This window comes from Cibotium barometz, chromosome 15 (genome assembly GCF_041138505.1).
Source record: "Cibotium barometz isolate CiBa-2024 chromosome 15, ASM4113850v1, whole genome shotgun sequence".
In the NCBI taxonomy this organism is placed as follows: domain Eukaryota; kingdom Viridiplantae; phylum Streptophyta; class Polypodiopsida; order Cyatheales; family Cibotiaceae; genus Cibotium; species Cibotium barometz.
This window is the reverse complement of record NC_141060.1, coordinates 39,908,950-39,935,476: the sequence shown is the minus strand read 5'-3', so window position 1 is coordinate 39,935,476 and position 26,527 is coordinate 39,908,950. Positions and strand designations below refer to the sequence as shown.

The 26,527-nt window shown below is 47.2% G+C and overlaps 1 protein-coding gene across 7 annotated transcripts in view; it reads left to right on the top strand.

Moving 5' to 3' along the window:
- The first annotated feature begins 6,250 nt into the window (after nucleotides 1–6,250).
- LOC147631292 (intraflagellar transport protein 57-like) overlaps nucleotides 6,251–26,527 on the top strand; it is a 133,641-nt gene continuing 113,364 nt past the window's right edge. For 4 of the 7 annotated variants that reach the window (XM_086809665.1, XM_086809667.1, XM_086809661.1 and 1 more), the window contains exons 1-6: nucleotides 6,430–6,503; nucleotides 6,661–6,715; nucleotides 9,255–9,333; nucleotides 9,435–9,520; nucleotides 23,885–23,972; nucleotides 24,112–24,196. In XM_086809665.1, coding sequence (XP_086665791.1) covers nucleotides 9,319–9,333; nucleotides 9,435–9,520; nucleotides 23,885–23,972; nucleotides 24,112–24,196 — 274 coding nt within the window. In that variant the 5' untranslated portion in view covers nucleotides 6,430–6,503; nucleotides 6,661–6,715; nucleotides 9,255–9,318. Of the gene's footprint in view, nucleotides 6,289–6,429; nucleotides 6,508–6,660; nucleotides 6,716–9,254; nucleotides 9,334–9,434; nucleotides 9,521–22,125; nucleotides 23,186–23,286; nucleotides 23,373–23,884; nucleotides 23,973–24,111; nucleotides 24,197–26,527 lie in introns of those variants that run through there. The other 3 variants (XM_086809666.1, XM_086809663.1, XM_086809662.1) reach the window with 2 other exon arrangements.

The following is a 26,527-nucleotide window of genomic DNA, read 5'->3' as shown; positions in this document are numbered from 1 at the left end:
TCTCATCTGGATTTAAAGGCAGTAAAAGCTCAAGCAAGAAATCTGAAAAGTCAGGGCATGCTTTGCGTGATGCAAAAGGGTCTACAGAGAAGCGGTATAAGAAGTTACCAATGCCCAAGAGAACTTCTGAGGAGAGACAGGCTTTGATGGATGCTCGGAAATGTTTTTACTGTACAGAAGAGGGACATATGTCTTTTAATTGTCCCAAGCATAAGTCCCAAAAGGACTCTGACACAAAAGGGGAGCCCAAGTCAAAGAAACCAAAACCTTCTGCAGGGTTAGTTCCTGATCTTGTTGGGGAACAGCTAGGTGGTGAAGAGACTGAGTTGTGCACGGCATGGGGCAAAGTGAGAGATCAAAGTGCCTTGATTTTCTTTGACACAGGTGCTAGAGCCAACTTTATTTCACCAGATTTGGCTGGCCGATTGGGGATCCGTGCAGAGGAGATGGGGCCTTTATATGAGGCTAACATGGCTTGTCCTGGGTATGTAGAACCCGTCACTCCTATTATTGGGAAGCTCAGGCTTCATTTGCAGGAATATGTGGACAGTGAGGAGTTTTTCGTCATGCCTCTTGATGGATGTGATGTTTTGTTGGGTATGCCATGGTACCACAGAGTACATGCGGTGGTGGATACATACAATAGGAAGATTACTTTGACTCATAGAGGGAAAGAACATGTTTTGGATGTAAAGCTTAAAGGGGAATTTGTTCCTATTGTATCAGCTTCGGCAATTTCATCAGTAATGAAAAAGCATCTTTTCGCGTACTTGATTTATGTAAAGGATGCAAAAGATGATGAGTCTAAATCTAATTTGTCTACGTTAAATAAGGACAGGACTGATTTCTTATGTGAGTTCCAAGATTGTTTTTCCGAGTCATTGCCAGGAGAACTTCCTCCGGAAAGGCCAGAAGATCATGCCATTGATCTAATTCCGGGTAGTACTCCACCAAATAGACCGTCGTACCGTGTTAGTGCAGCCCAACAAGAAGAAATTATGAGTCAGGTAGAGGAGCTGTTGAATAAAGGGTTGATACAGCCTCGCTCATCACCCTTTTGCTCACCTGTACTCTTAGTGCAAAAGAAAGATGGTTTTTGGCGCATGTGTATTGATTACACGGCGCTGAACAAGAATACCATCAAGAATCGATTCCCTATTCCGAGGATCGATGACATATTGGACCGCTTTACAGGGCTTCACAGTCTTTAGTCGGATTGACTTGAAAAGCGGGTATCATCAGATACGTATTAGACCCGAGGATGTGCATAAGACAGCATTTCGAACCACTTTTGGGTTATATGAGTTCTTGGTTATGCCCTTTGCTTTGACAAATGCACCTGCCACATTTAACAGAATGATGGACAGGATTTTCCGGCCTCATAGAGCGTGTGTGGGTACATTCTTTGATGATATGATTGTGCATTCACACACTGAGGAGGAGCATAGAAGGCATTTGGCCATTGTGTTTGAAGGACTCCGAAACCATAGGCTGGTTATTAATGGCAAGAATAGTGAGTTCTTCTTGCAAGAGATACACTTCTTGGGGCATATTGTGTCTAAGCATGGAGTCCGTATGGATCCATCGAAGGTGGAAGCAATTCTTAATTGGCCAGATTTGAGAACCGTGCATGATGTACGCAGCTTTTTGGGATTGTGTTCCTATTACAGGCGGTACATACGGTATTTTGCTGAAATTGCTTCGCCCCTTTATACCTTAACAAAGAAGGCAACTTCGTTTAGATGGGCTGATCAGGAAATTACAGCCTTTAAAAAGCTTACTTCGGATCCAGTATTAGTATTACTGGACCTCCGAAAGGCTTTTGTTGTCCAGTGTGATGCATGTGGAAACAGCATTGGGGCAGTTCTCATGCAGGAAGGACATGTGATAGCCTATGAGAGTCGAATATTGCAGAATGCCGAGAAGCATTTACAGGTTTATGAGAAAGAGATGTTGGCTGTAATTCATGCTCTTTCTACATGGAAACACTATTTGCTTGGGGCTGATTTCACTGTGCAGACAGATCATCAGACCTTGCGTTATTTCCTCACGCAAACTAAGCTTTCAGAGAAGCATATGCGATGGGCCAACTTTTTGACTATGTTTCAATTCCAGATTGTGCATGTGGAAGGCAAAAAGAATGTTGTGGCAGATGCTTTGTCACGCAAGCCACATGTCTCAGCAGTTTCACTTGCTTATCATCATGAGCTTGATGAAATGAAAGAGCAGTATGCACATGATGAGGACTTTGAAAGGTTATATGATCAGATGTCTGAGGGTCAGCGGCATGATCATTATACTCTCAGGGATGGGTTTTTGTTGATGCATGGTAGACTGTGTGTTACTAGGCAATTACGACTCAAGGTTATGATTGAAAGTCATGCTCCACCGTATGCAGGTCATAGAGGAATTGACGCCACGGTAAAAGCAGTTGAAACTTTCTTTTATTGGCCAACCTTGCGAAGAGATGTTGATGCTTTTGTTAGGCAATGCATCGTATGTCAGAAGGTAAAGTTTGACCGTCAAAAGACACCAGGGTTACTACAGCCTTTATCTATTCCAGATAGACATGGGAGAGCATTGCCATGGATTTTATATTTGATCTTCCACGGACACAAACGGGCAATGATGGCATTTGGACTATCATATGCAGGTTTAGTAAGCAGGCTCATTTCATTCCTGTGCGTAAGACTATCAAAGTTGATCATATGGTGAAGTTGTTCATGGCGAACATCTTCAAGTATCATGGCTTGCCTTCGTCTATCATTAGTGACCGTGATCCACGATGACGAGTTTATTCTGGAGAGGGTTGTTTGACAACATGGGTACAACTCTCAAGTTTTCATCTTCATTTCATCCACAAATAGATGGTCAATCGGAAGAGGCTAATTCTACAGTGTTAGATCTTCTTAAGTGTTATGTGTCAGAGCACAAGCAACAATGGGAAAAGTATCTTCCTTTAGTGGAGTTTGCATATAATAACACCGTCCATACCTCGACGGGCAAGGCGCCTTTTGATATTGTGGAAGGAGGAAAGAAGGTACCACCCATTTTGCAAGATCTTTGAGGCTGATCAGTATGTGGAAAACATGGATGAAGCTTATCGGAGAGTTAAGTTGGCACTCCAGAAAACTCAGCAAAAGCAAAAGAAAGCAGCAGACCGTCCACAGACGTGCATTAGAGTTTGCATTGGGTGATTGGGTTCTTTTACGCTTTGAAAAAGCTAGGCTCAAGAAGATGAAGGGTAAAGAGCGCTTATTCCCTAAGTTGAGCATGTGCTATTATGGACCTTTTTAGGTATTGGAAAAGATTGGTGAGGTGGCCTATCGCTTGAAGCTACCAGATCACTGGAAGATTCACAATGCATTTCACGTGAGTCTGGATATGCTGAAAGTTGCAAGGGAAAGTGTAAAGAGTGCATAGTATTACCCTAACTAGCGACAGACCCCCAGAGTTCTACAAAAGGGTATGTGGGTGTATCTTAAAGTCCTTCATAGACCATGCACTTGTTAAAACCATGCTCTGATACCAATGTAAGGTCTTCATAGACCACGCCCAAGGATCATTTGACCTAGAACCGAAACCCTAACGAGGTTTCATAGACCCGATGTTGTACGCATCGCATGGCCACATTGGATCGTGGCTAGCAACTCACCACCCAACTGTAGAGTCCCCTGGACTCACCTCCGCCGAACCAGAGGTTTGATTACCCTACGAGAGCGTGCTTGGTACCGATGGTTGGCCCTAACCTAGTGTCCCATACCACTAGGTTGAACCATCCACCTTGCAGCTCCATGGCTGTGAGGTCTTGCACGCCCTTGGTAGCACTCCTGTCTACTGTGTGGATACCTCAATAACTCATAAGTGTCCCCAAGGTCACTTATGTATGGCCCTTGCTTTATTTATAAGCTTTTAGCTATTATTAGTCCTAGGCTATTAATTATAGACTCTTAGCCAATCTAGACCTCATCCTGCTAGAGCCCTTAGTCCACATGTGAACCCTCCAAGTCTCCACGTCCTAGCTAAGCCGTAATCCCAACCTTGGTTAGTCTACCTAACCTTAGCTTTGTCGAGACATAATAAACGACAAGCCTGCCCAGGAAGCTTCTCAGACCCTCACCCAAAACCGCCCCGAGTCCTTGTGGTAGGAGCGGAGGAGGTTAGAGGGCAGCCCCATCTCGCTCCTCAGCTAGATGGTGGGCAAGTGCTTGGCCAACTTGACCGGGCAGACCACCAGCAATCCCCCCAACAAAACAGACCCAAGGTACAAAGAAGACTTTGGCGCAAATCCTACGATCAAGCGTAAACAAAAAGAAAATAGACATAGACATTGGCATCTAGCTCACCACCCAACCATGGAGCCGTTTAGGCACCCTTAAGCATAGAGGGTTAGTAGTATCTGAGGCATAGCTCCATGTGCAAAGTCCTTGGTGTCCCATACCACGAGTACATACCCATTGGATGTAAACAGTCTCAAGGCCTTGAATCCAGGTCAGAGGAGCTCTCCCTCTAACTCACTCATAAAGGCACTTATATAGGCTCCTATAAACCAAGAACCAAATATAGCACATCTCATAAAAGCTACTAACCCCCCACTTAAGATGCATAACCCCTAGGCTATGGTTAACCTAACCTGAAGGTCTTAACCTTGATTAGCCTTTGGACGACCTAACATACTTTCCCCCCTTATGAATCATTGCTCCCATGTAGCCTTGACCTCAGACCGTCCCTTTAGACTATGCATTGACTCCCATGTAGTCTCAACCTTAGATTGTCCCTTACATTTGATCAAGTACTTATAATAGATGGTGTGATGCCGAGACCATCTAGTATGTTGATCCAGAACCAACTTGGATTCCATAGGAATATATCTAGTCATGTCCTCGAGGTTAGGGATCTCTTGTATTGGCACAATCTCATCACCTTCACCCAGACATTCTTTCAAACGATTAAAGTGAAACACAAGGTGAATCTTGATTCAGGGAGGTATTGCTAACCGATAAGCCACATCACTACTCTTCTTTGTGATCTAGTAAGGACCACAACATTGAGAAGATAATGTGTAATGCTTGCCATTCCTCATTGTCTTAAGAGTCCTTAGGGGCTTTAAGATACACCCACATGCCCGCTCGTGGGACTCTCGGGGTCCATCGCTGGTTAGCGTAATACTGAGCGCGGTCTTGAGCACTCTTTGCGCTTTCCCTTGCAATTTTCAGCATATTTGCACATCTTGCAAGAAACCCATTGTTGATTGCTTGGAACGCTCCCTCCCATCCTCCATTGTCCCGTGCTCCCCCCCCCCACCCAACGGTATGGCAATCGGTGACTTCGGCTGATAACCGTACATAAGCATAAATGGGGTAAAACCAGTAGTCGCATGATTACTACTGTTATAAGCAAATTCAATTTGTGGAAGATACCTTTCCCACTCAGACTGTCTCTTGGAGACATACTATGTCCTCTAGCAAAGGAGCATTTCCGAATTGACAATGGAGTGAGGATGTGACGGATGAGCTAGCACACCCGCATGGGAAATTGCATTTGCGGCTCTACGGCAAAGTATCAAACAACACTTGATTTGGCAAGGCTAAGGTAAGCTATTGACTTGAACAAGGTGTAAAGTACCTCCCATTGGGATCAAAACTTTCGAAACTCATTCGAAACCCATAGTGTTCACATCTCTTTGAAGGTTTTGACAATGCTGCATCTTACAATAGATGGGTACTCATCTTCTATGCATGTTGATTTAAAGTTTATTTCAAAAGTGCATTAGCAATACCTTTGTCTGCATGCGCATGTATCTCGTTGAACATGTTGTTTCGCCCCACACCTTTTAACTACCCCGATCCAGTCTAATATACACTTTTGTTGGTGCTAATAGGGGCGCACAATGAGCGATTAATTAAATTCATTAATTAATTGAATCGAGAAACGTAAGGTTAAAAAACCTTTCGTTTTAAATAACATTTTTAGATATCATTTTTAGCCTTAGTAAGGGTGGCGGTTGTGGGGTTGTTCGGCGGAAGCTTTTGCGATCTCTCGTCAAATGCATGGCCCAGCCTTCGATGAAGATGATTCCCCGGGCAGTGCAGAGGCGAATCACCTGCAGTGCGTGGCCGATCTTGCCTCTCACCTGGAGTCAGCGCCCTAAACCAGAAAGGCCTCCCACTCCTCCCCCTTCGCACGCTTCGCCCAGCGCATTCGGGTAGCCTACGAGCGCGTCCGATTTAAGAATCTCCCTCCTCAACTCAGAGCTGCAGCTGTTGCAGCGTCCACCCACGCCGTAAGGCACGCCCTATTCTCTTCCCCCCATTATTTACGTCTCTGTTTATTATTTTTTTGTATCTGTGTCTGCTCCATAAAGGCAAAAGAAAAAACCAATTCGCGTTCAACAGAGATCCTCTGCCGCAGCCTGATTTTTGAATGGAATTGAATAGTTTGACGGATCTTGCCTTGGAAGCTCAAAAGTTTCAATTCAATCAGCCCGTCTATAACCAAGAAGCGTGAGTATGGTTCCACTGTTCTTGCTTTCGTTTACATTTTTCCAACTAACAGTGTAAGGCAAAATTTTCTGAACTTTCTATCTTTCAACATTGGGTTAATCCTATTAAAGTAGATGGTATCCTGAATGTTAATATTCAATGCACGTCCTTTTTTCAGGTCTTTTGATGAACATGTTCAGGTCATGAACACGAACGATGATAGTGCTGAGGAGGTAAGGCAATCTTGATGGACTACTTTGATGATGCGGCAATTGACATGTCCATGTCCACATGTAACGAGTCCATGTCAGCATGTAACAGGACATGGACATACATGCTATCATGTGCACCCTCATGGACATACATGCATAATCCACATGAAGGCCATGCATGATGCCATAGATTGTGGCCTTGGATGGTCCATATGGTCCGTACATATGGTCTTCTCCTGGTGTGCTTTGCATAGTCCATGTGATTTGCATATGGTTGTCTTAGTGACGGAAGATGTGGGAGATATTGTGCAGGTACGTTTTTTTGTGAGAATGTATGCATACATGTGTTTGTGAATATACATGTAGAAGCTTCTTGCTTAGCAGTGTGCATGTATGTCTGTGTGACTTTGAGATTGTTTGTATTCCATGGTGTCTCGGCAAAAGGGCCACCAACAAACCATGGTGAATTTGCAAGGCATTGCATAGGGTAGAGGTGGTATTGCTGACAGTAGGCAAAACACCTTGGAAACATAGGAAAGCACACTTGAAGGACAAACCACAATGCAAGTCCCAACTTGGAAAGACTTTTTATCAAACACCTCCCATGATCACTCACATGGACATTAATCAATACAAGAAATTCGCACTGGGACATATCAACAATACTTAAACCTGAATTATCTCCTGAGACATGGAACCTGCAATTTCTCCCTTGCTGCAGGGATCGATTTCTACCAAACAGGCGGCGCATCTACAAGGCTTAGGAAACCTTAGAATGGTGTGAATCTTGAATCTTTTAACACCTTCCTGAATCTCGAATCTTTTAACACCTTCCCTCAAGATCAGCAACATCTCTGAACCTTTGTTTAATAGCTGACTACAAATTGATTCAGTCAGCTGATTCAATTAGTTGACTCGGATAGCTGATTCAGTCACTTGATTCAATCTTGATTCAGAAAGCTAATTCAGTCAGTTGATTCAGAAAATTGACTTTGATAAACTCCACAGGTTGGAAGCCGACTCCAGCAGCTTCTTTAGTCAGTTGACTCTGATCTGATAGTTGATTCTGACAGCTGACTCAGACCTGCAAAATGAAAAATAAAAAAATCTAAAAACTTGGGTTGTTGCAGATTTAGCATCAGTCAAATTTCGCCTGTAGACTCAGATTTGCTGAATTTGCATTAGCTTCCGTTCTATTGATGCCACGTCCTCTTCTGAGATGTTGATGCCATGTCATCTTTCGACCTGTTGAAGCCACATCATCATCCGACTTGCTGATGCCACGCCATCTTCCGACCTGTTGATACCACGTCATCTTTTGACCCGCTGAAGTTTGAAGCTTTCCACAAAACTTTAGGCTTGCTCTCCTACAAAGAGTAATGTAAAAGCTTTTATGCTATGTGTAGTGCGACATGTGAATAGGGGCTTACCAAGGGCAGTTTTTTTCCCTTATGGGTTTTTTCCCCTTGGCCATCCAATGTGAAAGGGCACCCACTTATGGTTAGGGTTTGTTGTACTTTCACTTTACTATTATGGTGTGACTACGTGCAAATAATCACTACACGTCTTGCTGCTTCTCTATGCACTCCTTGTGTGAGTGAGGTTGCTGTAGGTTTCCATTACCCTCTTTTCTAACAAGTGTACTCCTTGTCTGAGTGAGGTTGCTTGAAGGTTTCCAATGCCCTCTTTTCTAACAAGTGGACGGCTCATAGTTGGTTAACTCTAGTTGGAAGGATATCAAGACTCAAACTAGGCCTTGTTAACACTCTACCTAGACACTTGGATAGTGGGCTTTGGTGGCATGGGAAGCCAAAGTTTGGGCGATGTATGTGATCATCGTAGGTCTAGCTTAAGGAGGGTACTATGAATGGAGCAATGGTTGGGTGATATATGTGATCATCGTTGGTCTAGCCTTAGCGTCAAGAGGGTGCAGTGAATGGAGCAATGGTTGGGTAGTGAGCAAACCCCTTGATTGACTTGGGGGGTTCACAAATGTCCACCCGAACGAAATCCCCCCCTTTACGTGGAATGTCCATTGAAATTGTGCTTCACACAATCCGTGGGGCGGACATGCAACATTTACGACTAATGGATCTTAAAAACTCATCCAACTTGGTAATGGCAGAGACTATATAAAATTTGGACCTGTCGAGATTCTAAACTAGCACCTCGCCCAATCAGGTAGTCTGCACTACCACTTGGGTCATTGGCTTTTGACGTTATGTTTGTGGAGTTATCAGGTAAATGTCCGCCCCTTGTGAAAAGGGGGACGAACAATAGGGCTTTACTTGGGCGTGGATGCTTGTGAAGCAAAGGGTTGCGTAAACAATTGGTTGGAAGGGCGGACGCGTGTGTAAGGCCTTACAGAATGAAAGAAAGTCCGGCGTCCAGAATTTTAGAATGGTGGTTTTCAAATAAAGTTGACAGAAAGTAAGAATTCAAAATAATTTCTTGATCAATTTCTTTGCGAAACGAAAGCACAGAAAACATGTGGAAGCTTGTGGTAGCTGAAATGAAAGAAACGGTGACTGTGAAATTAACACAGAATGCTTCTTGCTAGGTATATGCTTCTTGCCATGCAGATTATTTAGGGGAAAAAAAACAGGAGAATTTACAGCAGCGCCATGTCTCTCCAAATGGTGCTTACTCAACCTCCAATCATTGATTTTGATTTTAAATTATGAATCTCTGCAGTAATTAGTCTCTCGGTTAACTTGATGTTGAATTTCTTTACACGCAGTTAGAGGTTAGAGCAAGCGTTTTGATGGAGCTCATAGTGGACAAATTAACATTGCTTGATTATGAGAACAAATTTTGCAACTCAAGGTAAAATTTTCTTCTTGTTTTTTTTAGAGAAAAAAAATTAGGCGTTTTTTCTTTCTCTAAAATAATGTATGGAAACAAAGTTTCATATTTTTGGCTGAAAATGTTAGACATAAAATTTTCTCCCAGTTACTTCTTACCATTTTACGCAAAAATATCCAACCAAAGACAAGAAAATTTTCTGTCTAACATTTTCAGTCAAAAATATGCAACTTTGTTTCCATACATTAGTTTAGAGAAAGAAAAAACGCCTAATTTTTTTTCTCTTAAAAAAACAACGAGAAAATTTTACCTTGAGTTGCAAAATTTGTTCTCATAATCAAGCAATGTTAATTTGTCCACTATGAGCTCCATCATAACGCTTGCTCTAACCTCTAACTGCGTGTAAAGAAATTCAACATCAAGTTAACCGAGAGACTAATTACTGCAGAGATTCATAATTTAAAATCAAAATCAATGATTGGAGGTTGAGTAAGCACCATTTGGAGAGACATGGCGCTGCTGTAAATTCTCCTGTTTTTTTTCCCCTAAATAATCTGCATGCCAAGAAGCATATACCTAGCAAGAAGCATTCTGTGTTAATTTCACAGTCACCGTTTCTTTCATTTCAGCTACCACAAGCTTCCACATGTTTTCTGTGCTTTCGTTTCGCAAAGAAATCGATCAAGAAATTATTTTGAATTCTTACTTTCTGTCAACTTTATTTGAAAACCACCATTCTAAAATTCTGGACGCCGGACTTTCTTTCATTCTGTAAGGCCTTACACACGCGTCCGGCCTTCCAACCAATTGTTTACGCAACCCTTTGCTTCACAAGCATCCACGCCCAAGTAAAGCCCTATTGTTCGTCCCCCTTTTCACAAGGGGCGGACATTTACCTGATAACTCCACAAACATAACGTCAAAAGCCAATGACCCAAGTGGTAGTGCAGACTACCTGATTGGGCGAGGTGCTAGTTTAGAATCTCGGCAGGTCCAAATTTTATATAGTCTCTGCCATTACCAAGTTGGATGAGTTTTTAAGATCCATTAGTCGTAAATGTTGCATGTCCGCCCCACGGATTGTGTGAAGCACAATTTCAATGGACATTCCACGTAAAGGGGGGGATTTCGTTCGGGTGGACATTTGTGAACCCCCCAAGTCAATCAAGGGGTTTGCTCACTACCCAACCATTGCTCCATTCACTGCACCCTCTTGACGCTAAGGCTAGACCAACGATGATCACATATATCACCCAACCATTGCTCCATTCATAGTACCCTCCTTAAGCTAGACCTACGATGATCACATACATCGCCCAAACTTTGGCATCCCATGCCACCAAAGCCCACTATCCAAGTGTCTAGGTAGAGTGTTAACAAGGCCTAGTTTGAGTCTTGATATCCTTCCAACTAGAGTTAACCAACTATGAGCCGTCCACTTGTTAGAAAAGAGGGCATTGGAAACCTTCAAGCAACCTCACTCAGACAAGGAGTACACTTGTTAGAAAAGAGGGTAATGGAAACCTATAGCAACCTCACTCACACAAGGAGTGCATAGAGAAGCAGCAAGACGTGTAGTGATTATTTGCACGTAGTTACACCATAATAGTAAAGTGAAAGTACAACAAACCCTAAACCATAAGTGGGTGCCCTTTCACATTGGATGGCCAAGGGGAAAAAACCCATAAGGGAAAAAAAACTGCCCTTGGTAAGCCCCTATTCACATGTCGCACTACACATAGCATAAAAGCTTTCACATTACTCTTTGTAGGAGAGCAAGCCTAAAGTTTTTGTGGAAAGCTTCAAACTTCTCTCGGGGCAGACTTCGCCAGGAGATCCAGAGGGCTCTCGTTGGAGGACCCATAGATATCCTTTTCATCCGGAGCACCACCTTTCTGTCGGGCGTACCCGCACCTGCTGGAAGATCTTGCCAGGCAGGAGTCACACTTTTTGGTCACCGGCATATGGCTCCCAGGGGAACCAGGGTGGAGTATGCATCTCAGTCAGCGAGCAGCTTCTATCCGAGGTTGTGGACTCTGGCACTCTGGTCCAGGGTCGAGCGCAGTGGATCATCCTTCGGGTTGGGGAAGACCGCATTGGCTTCCTCAACTTCTACGCCCCTAATGGGGCGACCGGGAGAGCCGAGTTCTGGAGCACCATTAGGCAGTCCCTCCCCTTGGCAGACCACTGGTGCCTAGGAGGGGATTGCAACATGCTGGAGGATGCAGAGGACAGGATGGGGGGCAGCCAGGAGACCATTCATGGGCCGGAGCTCGCTGCCTGGGAGGAACTAGTGCTGCAGGTGAGAGGCCAGGATCCGTGGACTCTCCCGGAGTTTGGCAGGTTGCAGGGGAGTCTATCTTTCTCGCGCTCGGATAGACGGGCCACATGAGTTAACCTTTCCCGCATCGACAGGTTTTACATTGATGAGTGGGCTTGTGATAGAGGTGGCACTGTGGGCATACTTGCAGGCTCCTCGTTTTCAGACCACTTTCCAGTGCTTCTCCAGATCGAGGACCCTACGAGAGGAGAGCGGGGCCAGAGCGTCTGGATTCCAGATTGTCTCATAGAGGAGTCCGAGATTGCGATCAGAGTTGAGCAGGTCTGGCAGGAGCTGCAGTTCAGGAGAGGATCGGCAGCCAGCGATCTTGCCAGTGGCTTGCAGGAGATCAGTCGGATGCTCAGACAGGCTGCCCTGGACCGTCTGGAGGCCTTCAGAGAGCAGGAGAAGAGCCTACGGAGGAGTCTAGCGTCCCTCCAGAGACTCCAGGAGAGGGATCCTACGAGCCCTTGGATCTCAGAGCAGATGGAGTCAGCTCGCACTGAGATCAGATCCATCGAGGAGAGGAGGGTGGAGTTCCGATTCCATGCTCGGCTTCTATTTGGACACAGGCTGGAGACAGAGTGACTCGAGATTTCTTTGAGGCGACAGGGCCTCGCTTCAGACGAGAGGGTCTCAGGCGTCTTCGGCAGGCTGATGGCCAGGTTGTGGTGGATCCCCCCAGGGTTCGGGCGATAGCCACAGATTTTTACAGGGATCTTCTCTCTGCTGAGCCAGTAGATGAGAGGGTGAGAGAGGCTCGGGAGGCAGTCTGGAGCTTCACGAGACCGGTTGTGCCGGCCCATTTGCAGCACTCCCTTCTCTCCCCCTTCTCGGATACGGAACTGGAGGAGGCTCTTCAGGCATTACCTCGGGGCAAATGCCCAGGAGAGGACGGTCTCTCAATGGCTTTCTTCCAGAGGTACTGGGGCCTCTTACATAGGGGCTTCAGATTGGCATTCCAGGAGATTATGGAGTCGGGAGTCATGCCGGACAGCATGGCAGAGGGGTTGATTCACTTGATCCCCAAAGAGGGAGGAGACAGACTGGAGATTAGACAGTGGAGACCGATCACCTTGCTAGGCACGGCCTACAAGGTCCTAGCTAAGGCGATCAGCAGGCGGCTTCAGCCTCACCTTCCGGACATCATCCACTCCACGCAGACAGGCTTCATCCAGGATAGGAGCATTCTGGATAACATCTTCTCTTTCTGGGAGGCTACGGCTTTGGCTAGATTTCGGCAGGAGGATCTGGCAGTGCTCCTTCTCGACTTCGAGAAGGCTTATGATCGGGTGGACTGGGCCTTCTTGGAAGGCACTATGGAGAGGATGGGCTTCCCCCCTCAGTGGATCCGTGGGGTCTCTGCACTCTACTCATTGGCTCATAGCCAGGTGCTGATACAGGGCGTGCGCGGAGAGAGGTTCCAGCTCTCGCGCTCGGTGCGGCAGGGGTGCTCCTTGGGGCCCTTTCTTTTTCTTTTTGTGGCGGAGGCCATGAGCACTTTTTTGACGGCACAGGATACAGGTTTGCGGGGCCTCCAGCTTCCCATCCGCACCTCGGAGGAGCTCCTAGACTCGGAGTTTGCGGATGACACTGCTGTCTATCTTCAAGGAGGTGAGGAGAACCTCCGCCGCTTCGCCTCAGCCATGGACAGGTTTTGCAGAGCTTCGGGCACTTTGATCAACTGGCACAAGTCGTGTGGGTTGTGGGTCAGTTCTATGCCCCCCCCGACTTGGAGGCCAGTTGACGGTTTTCAGTGGCTGCCCCCCGGCACTACAGTGCGTTATTTGGGATGCTATGTGGGCATTGACATATCTCCGGAGCAGCAGATAGCCCCCCTTCTTCTGAGCATTCGGAAGAAGCTTCTGTATTGGAGTACCGCTCGTTTATCTCTGGCTGGCCGAGTAGTTGTGGCCAACCAGGTTTTGCTTGCTACCATGTGGTATATCACTTCTTGCTGGGCCTTCTCTCGGGCGTGCATTGGCTGGGTGCAGAGGCTCATCAGGAACTTTCTTTGGTCCGGTGGCGACGGGCGGCCCTCCAGGGCCAAGGTGGCATGGGCTGTGATCACTCAGCCGAGGGAGAGAGGCGGCCTGGGCATTGTTGATCCTATTTGCCAAAGCCGAGCTTTGCTTGGCAAGTTGGTAGTTCGTGGCCTCCTGCCAGGCGCTGAGCCGTGGAAGGAGTTTCTTGTTTCCAGGATGCTCAGCCGCACTCCTTCTCTTAGCGGCCCCTGGACCCCCAACATCAGGTGGATCTTTACAGAGCAGCGATCCAGAGGAGTGGGCCTTGGCTTTGAGGAGCGTTTTGCAGCTAGCCTTCTGAGGGCCTGGGCGCATCTGAGGCCGTCACTCTTCCAGACTCCCTCGGGCACCGATGAGGAGCGCCTGAGGCAGCCATTGATCTGGAACCCCTTGATTCGACTTCCCAGTGGCCATATGGTTGGATCGCGGTCTCACGTGTCGTGGGGCCCGTTGAGCTCCGGCCCAGCCCAGTCCCTAGGCGACTGGATATGTTTTCAGCAGAGCTGCCTCTAGAGGCTCAGGAGAGGAGACTCAGTGGGATGAGGGGCAGAGAGTTGATGAGACAGGACATTGAGGCGGCCATCCCCGGGAGTGGCGGACCCCAGTACAGGACCCTCCACCTCCACAGTGGATGGGTGTCTTTACTCGGCATGAGATCCTTCTAGCGGTCTGCGGCACAGCGGAGAGATTCGCCCCACTCACTTTCGAGGCGGGAGAGGGTGGCCAGCTTCAGAGGACACGACTAGATTTGGATGGGCTCTAGGGTTGTATTCTTCAGAGGGTGCGGGTGGTCGGCTTTCATCAGAGACAGTGGCATGTAGACCCCTCACCGGCCTCGATAGGGGAGGATTGTTCTTGGAGATTATGGGCTTGGGACAGCAGGCCTCTTATTCGCCTTCAGTGGGAACCAGGTGAGTGGTTTTGGCGAGATCCCTACTCGGCCCCTACCAGCCCAGGCATCCCCTTTTTTCAGTACACAGCGAGGCTGGGGCGGCGGATTCAGAGGCACAGGATAGCGAGCACCCCGGCGGCGGCCGAGTATTGGCGGCGACAGGGGCTCTCCCCTGCCTTTCTTAGGGACTTCTGGCAGCGCCTTTGGGCCAGCTTCCGGCCCCGGAAGGTGACGCTTTTTCTCTGGCTCACAGCGCATAGAGGACTGGCTGTGGGGGCTTGGCTAGCTTTTGGCAGACACCCAGCGTCCTGCCCTCGGTACGGCCATGCACAGGAGTCGCAGCGGCACTGCTTATGGGATTGCCCACAGGCACAGCAGGTCTGGCAGCGCGCTCTCAGGATGGTTTTTGCAGGCTCACCAGGTGAGATGCTGGTGACGTGGGGTGCGGTGGCTTGGGCCACGGACAGCGGCCCGGCCCTTGGATATGAGGACGTCCCTGGCAGTGCGACCATCCAGGTCTCTCACAGGGCGATGGCGGTGGTTTCGACGCCAGACTTCTCTTTGGCAGCCCCTCAGGAGGGGGTCGGGCACAGATGGGAGATGATCAGCAGCATGACGGCTTGGCACATATCACCTTGAGAGGACACTGGGGGAAACTCTAGGGCGACTCGGATCGCATGAGAGGGTGCCGCAAGTCTTTTCCTTCGCACTTGGCAGCCTGGCCCTTTCCTCACCGCGAGGGGCGAGGATGTCACTTGGCACTATAGGCCTCCAGTTTGGCTTTTCTCACCTCCCACATGTACTACTAGGTAGCCCCCCCCCCAGAGAGCGGCCAGCCACGGGGGTGGAGCTCAGGTGTTCACTGTGTTTTTTATCCCTCCTTGCGAGGTGAGCTTTGTAGCCTTATGGCGTTTTCTCATTAACTAATAGAAGGATCGTTTTTCCGGGAAAAAAAAAAAGTTTGCTTCTTTGCTTTGTGATATCTTAACCTCAACTCATCGACCTCCAAATACACGAATGTCTGCTGCAGCCATAGCTGCGTTTTTTTCTGCCCGCCATACCAACCTGCCCCGTTTGTCTCTGCTCGGCCTGTTGATTCTGCTCCACCGTGCAACTCCAGATCTGCGCCAACAACTGCACGTCTTCTCCTTCTTGCTGCCGCCTCTCTACTTGAGCTTACTGGCCTGTCCTCTAGTACTGCACATGCAGCTGCTAACCCCGCACTCTCTTCTTCATCAACATGTCTTCTCAAGTCGTGGACCTCCTGGACATTCAACTCATGCAACAACTCGTCATTTTTGGATCTCTAGTCTTCTCGACATCAGCTCGACACCTCCTTTTGTGAAGGCAAACTCCAATGCTAATTTTGGACCTGATTTGCAACATCTGTGCAAAAGGCATTTCCCCCTTTATTTCCCATTTTCCTCTTCATCTTCACATGTGGGTTAGCTGTCCATTGGACCAGCCAGACCTGCAGCAGCAAATTTAAAGCAGAAATCAAGTGTATGTTGTGTTCTATTTTTAGTCTACTCTCTATCTCTTGAAAAATAAAAATCTCAGTTCTGAATTTCATTTACTTCTCTATCTTGTACGGGATTAGACACTGCCAAATCTGGTAAGACCTTCCCATCTCTCTCATAATTATCTATGTTTTTCATGCTATGTACCACCATTGATCACCAATGATGTAGATCATGGGGTAATATCATGTCTATTTGTCTACATGGACTTATCTTGTCCCTATCCAAGAGGCACCCTTGCATTACCCACTCTAGCAGGAGGATTGACCTTGAGGAGGGATTATCTATCTAGGTCCATCTCTCTATCTATCTACAATCAGTCAGTCTCTCTGTCTATGTGTCTATCCTGTGCGTCTATCCTGTCACATGTCTTTGACACTCTATCTATCAGTCTATATGCCTCTCTTTTGTGGATTAGCTACCCACATTCTCTTTGGCATTTTGTCTATGTCCCCATTTATCTTCTATTTGTTAGTCTCTCTCATGTCTATCTGAAAGTCTCTCTCTCTGTGGGACCACTCTACTGGCTGATTGTCTCTCTCTGTCTATCTATGATCCACTCTTGTCCCTACCCTTGTGGACCCATATGAGGATATCACTTGAGGAGGGGTGTCTCAGGATCTTTTGTCTTTCATGTCTTGTCTCTCAGTCTATCAGTCTTTATGTCTGTCTTCTAGTCTTGTCCATCTTGTCTTCTAGCTTCTCTCTCAATCCTTGTCTAGTCTCTCTGTCTTGGTCTTATCTTTTGTCATGTTATAGTCTTGTCTTTGTCTTCCTCCTAGTGTCCACTTAAGGAGGGTGTTGGAAATAAGTGCACACTAGGTGTACTATTTCTCTAGTCTAGTTTCAGTTGAGTCTTTGTGTCTTGAGTCTAGTGCCATGTGGCACCTCTACATTTATCCCATAAGTGAGTCTACTCAATCTTGTACTTCTCACCTATATATTGTGGGTGTCACATCAATGAAAGTATCAATCTTGTGTCTTGTCTACACTCATCTCAAGGTATGTCTATGGTTTGTGTTTCCTTCTAGTTATGCTCTCATTTCAGTTTCAGTTTTGTCTTTGTCTCTTCCCCATTTTTCATAACAGGTCCTTTAGAAGGCGCTTCCTACCACGGGTGGGAAGCCCTCCAAGGCCCTGAACATTCCATGAGACGATTCTCATGGAAGAGAAGAGGGTTGAACCCCCGATCTAAGAAGACGATGGGCAGCCTGAGGACGCCTCTCATAATGCTGGAGGACGGGAAAATCCACAGGGCAAAGTCCACTGACATGCCCTTGTCCGAGGCCCTGCACCGTGCCTGCATATGTACGAGAAACCTGTTCGCCCTGCGGGGCATCATGGGCAATGGTATCATGCTGAAAATCTTGCAATACATGATCCCCTTTGTGCTGAACATCCTGCATATCGCCCCCTCCAAGTACAGAGGACTCCATAAAATCATCCTGATCAAAAAAGATGCATCAGCTGACATATCCCTTTGACCAGAAACATCATCTATATGTACATGATCTATCTGTACATGATCTGAGGAAGCCTTCCCATCAATCGCACCAGGGGGGCGGGTGTGAGAGATAGCACGCCATACTTGGCGGACTGAAGGACGGGAAGGAACCAAGGGAGGTGGCGCTTGATAGGCACGCTTATGAGGCCTCCTGCGACCTCGAGCCCGAGGACAATCTTGAGCAAAGTGACCCTGTTGGTGACAAACCCGGCACTGATCGAGTTTACCTGCAATCTCCATACGTTGCTTCAAAGGGCCACAAGGGCCCGGAAGCAAAACATAGTCCTCAAAGAGCTCAATGTCACGGGCAAGAATCATGACCCTGGGGACAGCATCCGCCGAGGCAGTGACCACCTAGGCAGAAGATGTCCGCGAGGCGTGAAGGGGGGGGGACACTTGAAGAACAAGCCCAAAGGCAGACCCGATGGCCTCTAACATAGGCCAATATGCGCGCGGAAGACATGGAAATCTGAGAGTAATCGGGAATCAGTTCCGGTCTTCCTCAACAGGGTCAAGATAGCTGGAGTAGGGAAGAAAAAATATCTTCCTCGGGCCCAATGGCAAAGGACTGCCCTTCAAAACCTCTAAGGCTGCGTCCTCAGAATCAAAATCCACTTGGAAGAAACCTCTTCCAAGCAACCTGACATCTCGAAAGTGTAAAGCGAGGTGGGAGGGCAGAGCCGCTAGGATCCAATCCCGAGCCTGGAGACGGGACGGGTGAGATCCAAAGATCCTTGCAATGAGGGTCGTTTTGGAGTCTTTCTCTATTTCGGCATAGAGGACCGCGAGCTCGGCTTTGGAGAAAACAATGGTTCGCTTGGCCGAGGGAGAACGATTAGCCATGATGCTAATCGAAGAAAAAGGCCGACTTGAAACCGGATGAGAAGCAATCGGAACCAAGGGGAAGAGGAAGGCGTTGAGGCGGAGGAAAGGAAAGGAGGGAAGAAAAGGGAACAACAAAAAGGAAAAGGGAAGCAAGGGGAGAGGCTGAAATTTTAAAGGCAAAGAGGGGCGGGGGTGGGGGGGGGGGGGGGGGTGGAGAGGCTGAAATTTTAAAGGCGAAGAGGGGCAGGGGAGGGGCAGCACAACAGCGCTGCGCTGAGGAAGGAGGGGAGGCGATTAGAGGAGGGGAGGCGAAACGATGAACAGGAGGGCTAGGGTGGGCAAAGGCAAGGAGGGGAGGCGGAAAGAGCATGCAGTGCGTGAAGGAATTCATCCTTCAAGAAAGGGGCATCCAGGGAAGAACACAGCATCTGTAATGAGCCTGGGCATGCACTCCCAAACTTTCTGCCGTGCCACATCTCTCTGAGGAGAGGGCACCTCTGTAGTCAACAAAGACGGATAAAATTCTGAAGCAATTCCCCTCACCTTATCAGGCTCAATCTGAACCTCACCCTACCTCACAGAATCCTTGCTATGGGAAGGCCTGTATGTAGAAAAAAACTCTTTGTTGCATCTGCCACCCATCTGAGTCCAAAAGGCCTCGTTCGCATGAAAGGCGAACTTAGCCCTCCTGTCCATGGTTAACTGCAGCTCTGCTCTAATTGTGGTCAAGAGGTCTGTAATCCAAGTCGCATGTGGATGCTTTTTATGTTCCCTCTGAAGAGTAGCAATCCTACGCCTAATAGCTCTCTCCTTGTCCAGAGCCTCCTTCTTCTTAGACAAGGCAGTGCTACGATAATGATGGCTGGTCCTCTCAAGAGCTAGCGCAATATTGTGACGAGGATCAGGACCGTCACAAGATCTCCATATCTCTCTGATCTCAAGGGAAATGTCAGCATCAAGATAAAGAGAGTCAGGGATACGGACACGGGGAGAGGCCGAGCGAGCCCCAGGCTCCCTGAGACACAAAACGACGGGGCAATGATCGGATTTGGTGGTGCCAGGCATAATAGCAATGGTGCCTCCTCTGTCCAAGGACCAATCATCCACATAAAACCTGTCCAGACGTGCAAAGATGCTCTCATCCCCGCTCCTGCGGTTATGCCAAGAGAAAGATAAGGAATTAGGCCTTCTCTGGAAATCATCCTCAGTCCAGCAATCCCTGCCAAAAAAGGAAAGCGTAAACCTCTCCCATGAGGCTCGCTCCAAAGGGTGTAAACCCCCTTCGCGTCCACCCTTCTTGTTAGAAGGTTGCTCAACCATATTAAAATCTCCTCCCACTATCCAATGATCAACTTGGGGAATCACATTTGTAATGGTGTCCCAAAAGGCCACCCTTTCACACCTCACATTAGGTGCATAGATATTCAAGATTCCCAATTTCTGACCCTCATGCATGATCAAGATCCACTGCGCTCTAGTAGGGATGATAACACCGTGCCCAATAACATGAGGTATAATAGATGCTGCCACTGAAATACAAACACCCCCTCTAGTCCCAACTGCCGAGGACCAGAAGGTGTGGCCAGAAAGCATCTTACCAGTTTTGCCACACTGAGATCTATCCAAATTGTGTTCCTGCAACAAAAGCACATCCATAGACCCTCCTATAACAGCAGGGTGAAGCTGGTCCTTTAGAAGGTGCTTCCTACCACGGGCAGGAAGCCCTCCATGGCCCTGAACATTGCATGAGACGATTCTCATGGAAGAGAAGAGGGTTTGACCCCCCATTTAAGAAGACAATGGGCAGCCTGAGGACGCCTCTCATAATGCTGGAGGACAGGAAAATCCATGGGGCAAAGTCCACTGACATGCTCTTGTCCGAGGCCCTGCACAGTACCTGCATATGTACGAGAAACCTGTTCGCCCTGCGGGGCATCAAGGGCAATGGCATCATGCTGAAAATCCTGCAATACATGATCCCCACTATGCTGAACATCTTGCATATCGCCCCCTACACGTAGAGAGGACTCAACAAAATCATCCTGATCTGAGATATCATCTCTCTGCAAAGATGCATCAGCTGACACATCCCTTTGACCAGAACATCATCTATCTGTACATGATCCGAGAGGCCTTCCCATCAATCGCAGGAGGGGGGCGGGCGTGAGAGACAGCTCGCCACACCTGGCGGACTGAAGGACGGGAAGGAACCAAGGGAGGTGGCGCCTGAGAAGCACGCTTACGAGGCCTCCTGCGACCTCGAGCCCGAGGACAATCTCGAGCAAAGTGACCCTGTTGGTGACAAACCCGGCATTGATCGGGTTTACCGGCAATCTCCGTACGTTGCTTCAAAGGGCCACAAGGGCCCGGAAGCAAAACATAGTCGTCAAAGAGCTCAATGTCACGGGCAAGAACCATGACCCTGGGGACAGCATCCGCCGAGGCAGTGACCATCTGGGCAGAAGTTGTCGGCAAGGCGTGAAGGGGGGGCACTTGAAGAACAAGCCCAAAGGTAGACCCGATGGCCTCTAACATAGGCCAATATGCGCGCGGAAGACCTGGAAATCTGAGAGTAATCGGGAAGCGGTTCCGGTCTTCCTCAACAGGGTCAAAATAGCTGTTGTAGGGAAGAAAAAATATCTTCCTCAGGGCCCAATGGCAAAGGATTGCCCTTCAAAACCTCTAAGGCTGTCTCCTCAGAATCAAAATCCACTTGGAAGAAACCTCTTCCAAGCAACCTGAATCCTCGAAAGTGTAGAGCGAGGTGGGAGGTCAGAGCCGACAGGACCCAATCCCGAGCCTGGAGACGGGACGGGTGAGATCCAAAGATTCTGGCAATGAGGGTCGTTTTGGAGTTTTTCTCTATTTCGGCGTAGAGGACCCTCGGCTTCGGAGAAAACAATGGTTCGCCCGGCCGAGGGAGAATGATTAGCCATGATGCTAATCGAAGAAAAAGGCCGCGGATAAGGAGCAATTCGAACCAAGGGGAAGAGGAAGGCGTTGAGGCGGAGGAAAGGAAAGGAGGAAGGAAAAGGGAACAGCAAAAAGGAAAAGGGAAGCAAGGGGAGAGGCTGAAATTTTAAAGACGAAGAGGGGCGGGGGAGGGGCAGCACAACAGTGCTGCGCTGAGGAAGGAGGGGAGGCGATTAGAGGAGGGGAGGCGAAACGATGAACAGGAAGGCTAGGGCGGGCAAAGGCAAGGAGGGGAGGCGGAGGAGGAAAGGGGGCGAAGCAGGTAGAGAAGCGAAATTGGGCAGCGAAGGAAAAAACGAGGAAGGAGGAGGGGGCAGCGAAGAGGGGCTTTCCACAAAACTTTAGGCTTGCTCTCCTACAAAGAGTAATGTGAAAGCTTTTATGCTATGTGTAGTGCGACATGTGAATAGGGGCTTACCAAGGGCAGTTTTTTTCCCTTATGGGTTTTTTCCCCTTGGCCATCCAATGTGAAAGGGCACCCACTTATGGTTTAGGGTTTGTTGTACTTTCACTTTACTATTATGGTGTGACTACGTGCAAATAATCACTACACGTCTTGCTGCTTCTCTATGCACTCCTTGTGTGAGTGAGGTTGCTGTAGGTTTCCATTACCCTCTTTTCTAACAAGTGTACTCCTTGTCTGAGTGAGGTTGCTTGAAGGTTTCCAATGCCCTCTTTTCTAACAAGTGGACGGCTCATAGTTGGTTAACTCTAGTTGGAAGGATATCAAGACTCAAACTAGGCCTTGTTAACACTCTACCTAGACACTTGGATAGTGGGCTTTGGTGGCATGGGATGCCAAAGTTTGGGCGATGTATGTGATCATCGTAGGTCTAGCTTAAGGAGGGTACTATGAATGGAGCAATGGTTGGGTGATATATGTGATCATCGTTGGTCTAGCCTTAGCGTCAAGAGGGTGCAGTGAATGGAGCAATGGTTGGGTAGTGAGCAAACCCCTTGATTGACTTGGGGGGTTCACAAATGTCCACCCGAACGAAATCCCCCCCTTTACGTGGAATGTCCATTGAAATTGTGCTTCACACAATCCGTGGGGCGGACATGCAACATTTACGACTAATGGATCTTAAAAACTCATCCAACTTGGTAATGGCAGAGACTATATAAAATTTGGACCTGCCGAGATTCTAAACTAGCACCTCGCCCAATCAGGTAGTCTGCACTACCACTTGGGTCATTGGCTTTTGACGTTATGTTTGTGGAGTTATCAGGTAAATGTCCGCCCCTTGTGAAAAGGGGGACGAACAATAGGGCTTTACTTGGGCGTGGATGCTTGTGAAGCAAAGGGTTGCGTAAACAATTGGTTGGAAGGCCGGACGTGTGTGTAAGGCCTTACAGAATGAAAGAAAGTCCGGCGTCCAGAATTTTAGAATCGTGGTTTTCAAATAAAGTTGACAGAAAGTAAGAATTCAAAATAATTTCTTGATCGATTTCTTTTCCGAACGAAAGCACAGAAAACATGTGGAAGCTTGTGGTAGCTGAAATGAAAGAAACGGTGACTGTGAAATTAACACAGAATGCTTCTTGCTAGGTATATGCTTCTTGGCATGCAGATTATTTAGGGGAAAAAAAACAGGAGAATTTACAGCAGCGCCATGTCTCTCCAAATGGTGCTTACTCAACCTCCAATCATTGATTTTGATTTTAAATTATGAATCTCTGCAGTAATTAGTCTCTCGGTTAACTTGATGTTGAATTTCTTTACACGCAGTTAGAGGTTAGAGCAAGTGTTTTGATGGAGCTTATAGTGGACAAATTAACATTGCTTGATTATGAGAACAAATTTTGCAACTCAAGGTAAAATTTTCTCGTTGTTTTTTTAAGAGAAAAAAAATTAGGCGTTTTTTCTTTCTCTAAACTAATGTATGGAAACAAAGTTGCATATTTTTGGCTGAAAATGTTAGACAGAAAATTTTCTTGTCTTTGGTTGGATATTTTTGCGTAAAATGGTATTCATGAAGAATTTAATGCAGTATTTTTCTCCTGAAATGTCAGTAAATTATGAAGGAGAACGTGCTGGACAAAATTTTCTTCCTTGCATTTTTATTAGATATTGCTGCATTTTCTGACGGCTGCAAAAATCAGATGGTTTTTTTTTTCTTTTGGCAGAGATCTTTGTGCAGAAAAAACGCTTTGTTATTTTTGTTTTTGTTTTTTGATTCTGATTTCTTTTCATTTTCCTGCTTAAAAAGTCAGTGATTTTGTAGGAAACCCCGGAAACAATCCCCCTTCCCCCTCCTCCTCCTCCTCCTCCTGGGATATGTATTATTAATAAATGACTGCTGGCCCCATTTTGAACTGCTTTTTAGGAAGCCACCGTGGCCCAGGATACACAAGTTCTATTTTTCTATGCCGTGCAACACTCGGAACGATCAATTTTTGTACTTTGTAAGCCTGGTGAGATTCTCTCTCTCTCTCTCTCTCTCTCTCTCTCTCTCTCTCTCTCTCACACACACACACACACACACACACACACACACACACACACACAGGCTTTTCTATGGCAGCTCACAGATCCCCAACATGTTTTGTGAAGGTTTCATGGCTTCTGAGCTTGATAGGTCGAAAGTTTTCAGCTCCTAAAGAACACATGGATCCGAGTACAACCTGCACAGATATCAGTAAGAGCTTTTTACCTTATCATGCTTTTAGAGGACACTCTTTGCCCCATTTGGGGGTATGTATATGTTATATATGTATAGATACATATATTAAACATTCATATATACATATATATATGTTTAGAAAATTTATCATTCCGTTATGATGACGTAGGTTTTTTTTTTGTCCTTTCAAAGTGTAAACACACATACACATCACACTAGGGAGGATGTCGTACCTTGTCCGGCGCAGAGTAGAATATACATTATGTTGTTCAAAGGATGAAGATTAGGAAACCTTATGTCTGCCATGTTGTTTGATATGTGTCAAATTGTTTGTCACCTTGTACATCATGTTTGTTGGAGGTTAGCAGGTTGGTGGACGGCTTGTAGTTATCCTTGTATGCCCATGTTACTGTGTATAGTCTATTGGAAATCTGAAAGATCCTTGTCCCTCCGCGTAACGAATTCCGGGGTGCTAGCAGCGGAAGTAGCACTTCTTGCGCAAGGCAAAACCTCTCACTCGGGGCCTTGCCCACGGATATGCGGACAAGAGACTAATCCCTCGGTTCTTCCAAAACTTAACCCGGAAAAACTTCCCTCGCCCAGCAGATAGGCGATTCCTCCAGGATATTTTTATTCTAACGTAGTCAAGAGCCTTAACTAACCAAACTGATATTTTTATTCTAACGTAGTCAAGAGCCTTAACTAACCAAACTGATTCGATCGAATCCGTAAGTCACATGGTCAGATAAAGGAAAAGACTTGCACTTGGATCATCGAGTCCAACGCTTTTTACCTCATTAAGAGGCATAGCCGTTGATTCTTTTCCATAAAACAAGGGTTATCCGGGATTTACTTCAACTATCGTAACTTAACAGAATTGAGTCTCATTTTAGGGATCCATCAGTCCATAACCCCATCCAATCCCATGGGGTTAGCCAACCGCCCACCAACCACTGTAGTGATAGGATCCATATAGAAATTTGGTTATGTTTTGTCTCGGGTACCAGGGAAAAGAGTTCCTAGGTCCCCTAGCCGGCCCTTCAAGCAAAAGTTGATACATGAGGTATCTGATCGGGGTGCCCTTGGGGATCCACTGAAATGACTAGTCAAGTAGCTCCTCCTGGGATCTAATGGAGAGGTGGAGACCGTGGAGTCCTGTCTTTTGTGTGGAGAGAAAGTTACTCATCGCTTCCGCCAACGAAAAGGAAGAGGAAGGGGGTTGGGGAGATTCCTGACTGATCTGGAGGTCAGAAACTTGTCCCTCGATGCCCCGTGAGTGAGGATCTGATTGTGAGCTATTGAATATAGGGCGGAGACACCTCTAATTCATCTAGTTAGAAATCCCATCCTAAGCATGGTGGCCTCCAGAAAATCCCAATCAACCTTGCCATAGGCCGTTTCAAAATCCAAAGGAAGAATTGCCATGTCCTCCTTGTGATTGTCGCCTCCCAAAAGGTGAAGATGTTATCGAGGATTCTCCTATCGTGGATGAAGTCGGTTTGGGTGCCATGGATTGGGTCGTGGAGATGAGGCAGCAAGCGATGATTGATGGCTTTGGCGAGGATTTTGTAAGCATTTCCAAGGAGGGTGATGGGGCGCCACTACGGAACCTCCAAATGGTCACCACTCTCCTTTGGAATCAAGTAAATCATCCCCTTAGAGAGTCTCTATGGCATGTGACCTGAGGCCATGATCTCATATCGAGGCCACCATGAAACCGACTTCCATGAGATCCCAATGACGTAGAAAGAGGGTGACCGGCAAGCCATCCTCTCTTGGGGCCTGGAGGCCTGGGGCACCACCTCCCGCGTATGCTGTGAGACCCTCTCCCTTGCCTTCTCCACCTGAGGGGTGAGGGAATTTGCTAAAAGGAGATTTGTGAAGAAACCTGTGGCTATGGCCCGAACCTAGGGGGGATCTGTCTCTATGGTACCATTTGGGTTCCTTACCCTCCGGACCCCATCTTTGCGATGGCAGGTGTAATGGATGTGTTTATGCAGCTCACACAAAGTGAGAAGTTTGCTGAATTTATGAGATCCCGTTCCGAGCCTGAAAAGAAGAAGAGGAAAGTGCGTTCTAAGAACCTACCTCAGGGCAATAGTGGTGCCTTCCCACAGGATCCATCTTTTGGACAGTTTCCGAACATGCAACATACTTTTGGTGCCAACTCACAGAGTTCCTTTTTCGGACAGCCATCTATTTCTTAGCAGTCTATGCATCGAGGTTATTTTGGTGGTGGCTTTGTGTTCCAATCCATGACCGGGGGTTACCCTCAGAGAGGCATGGGTATTCCAGGGACTTTTGGAGCTAATTTTCAGCCTGGTATGCAAGGGAATATGTATGGTG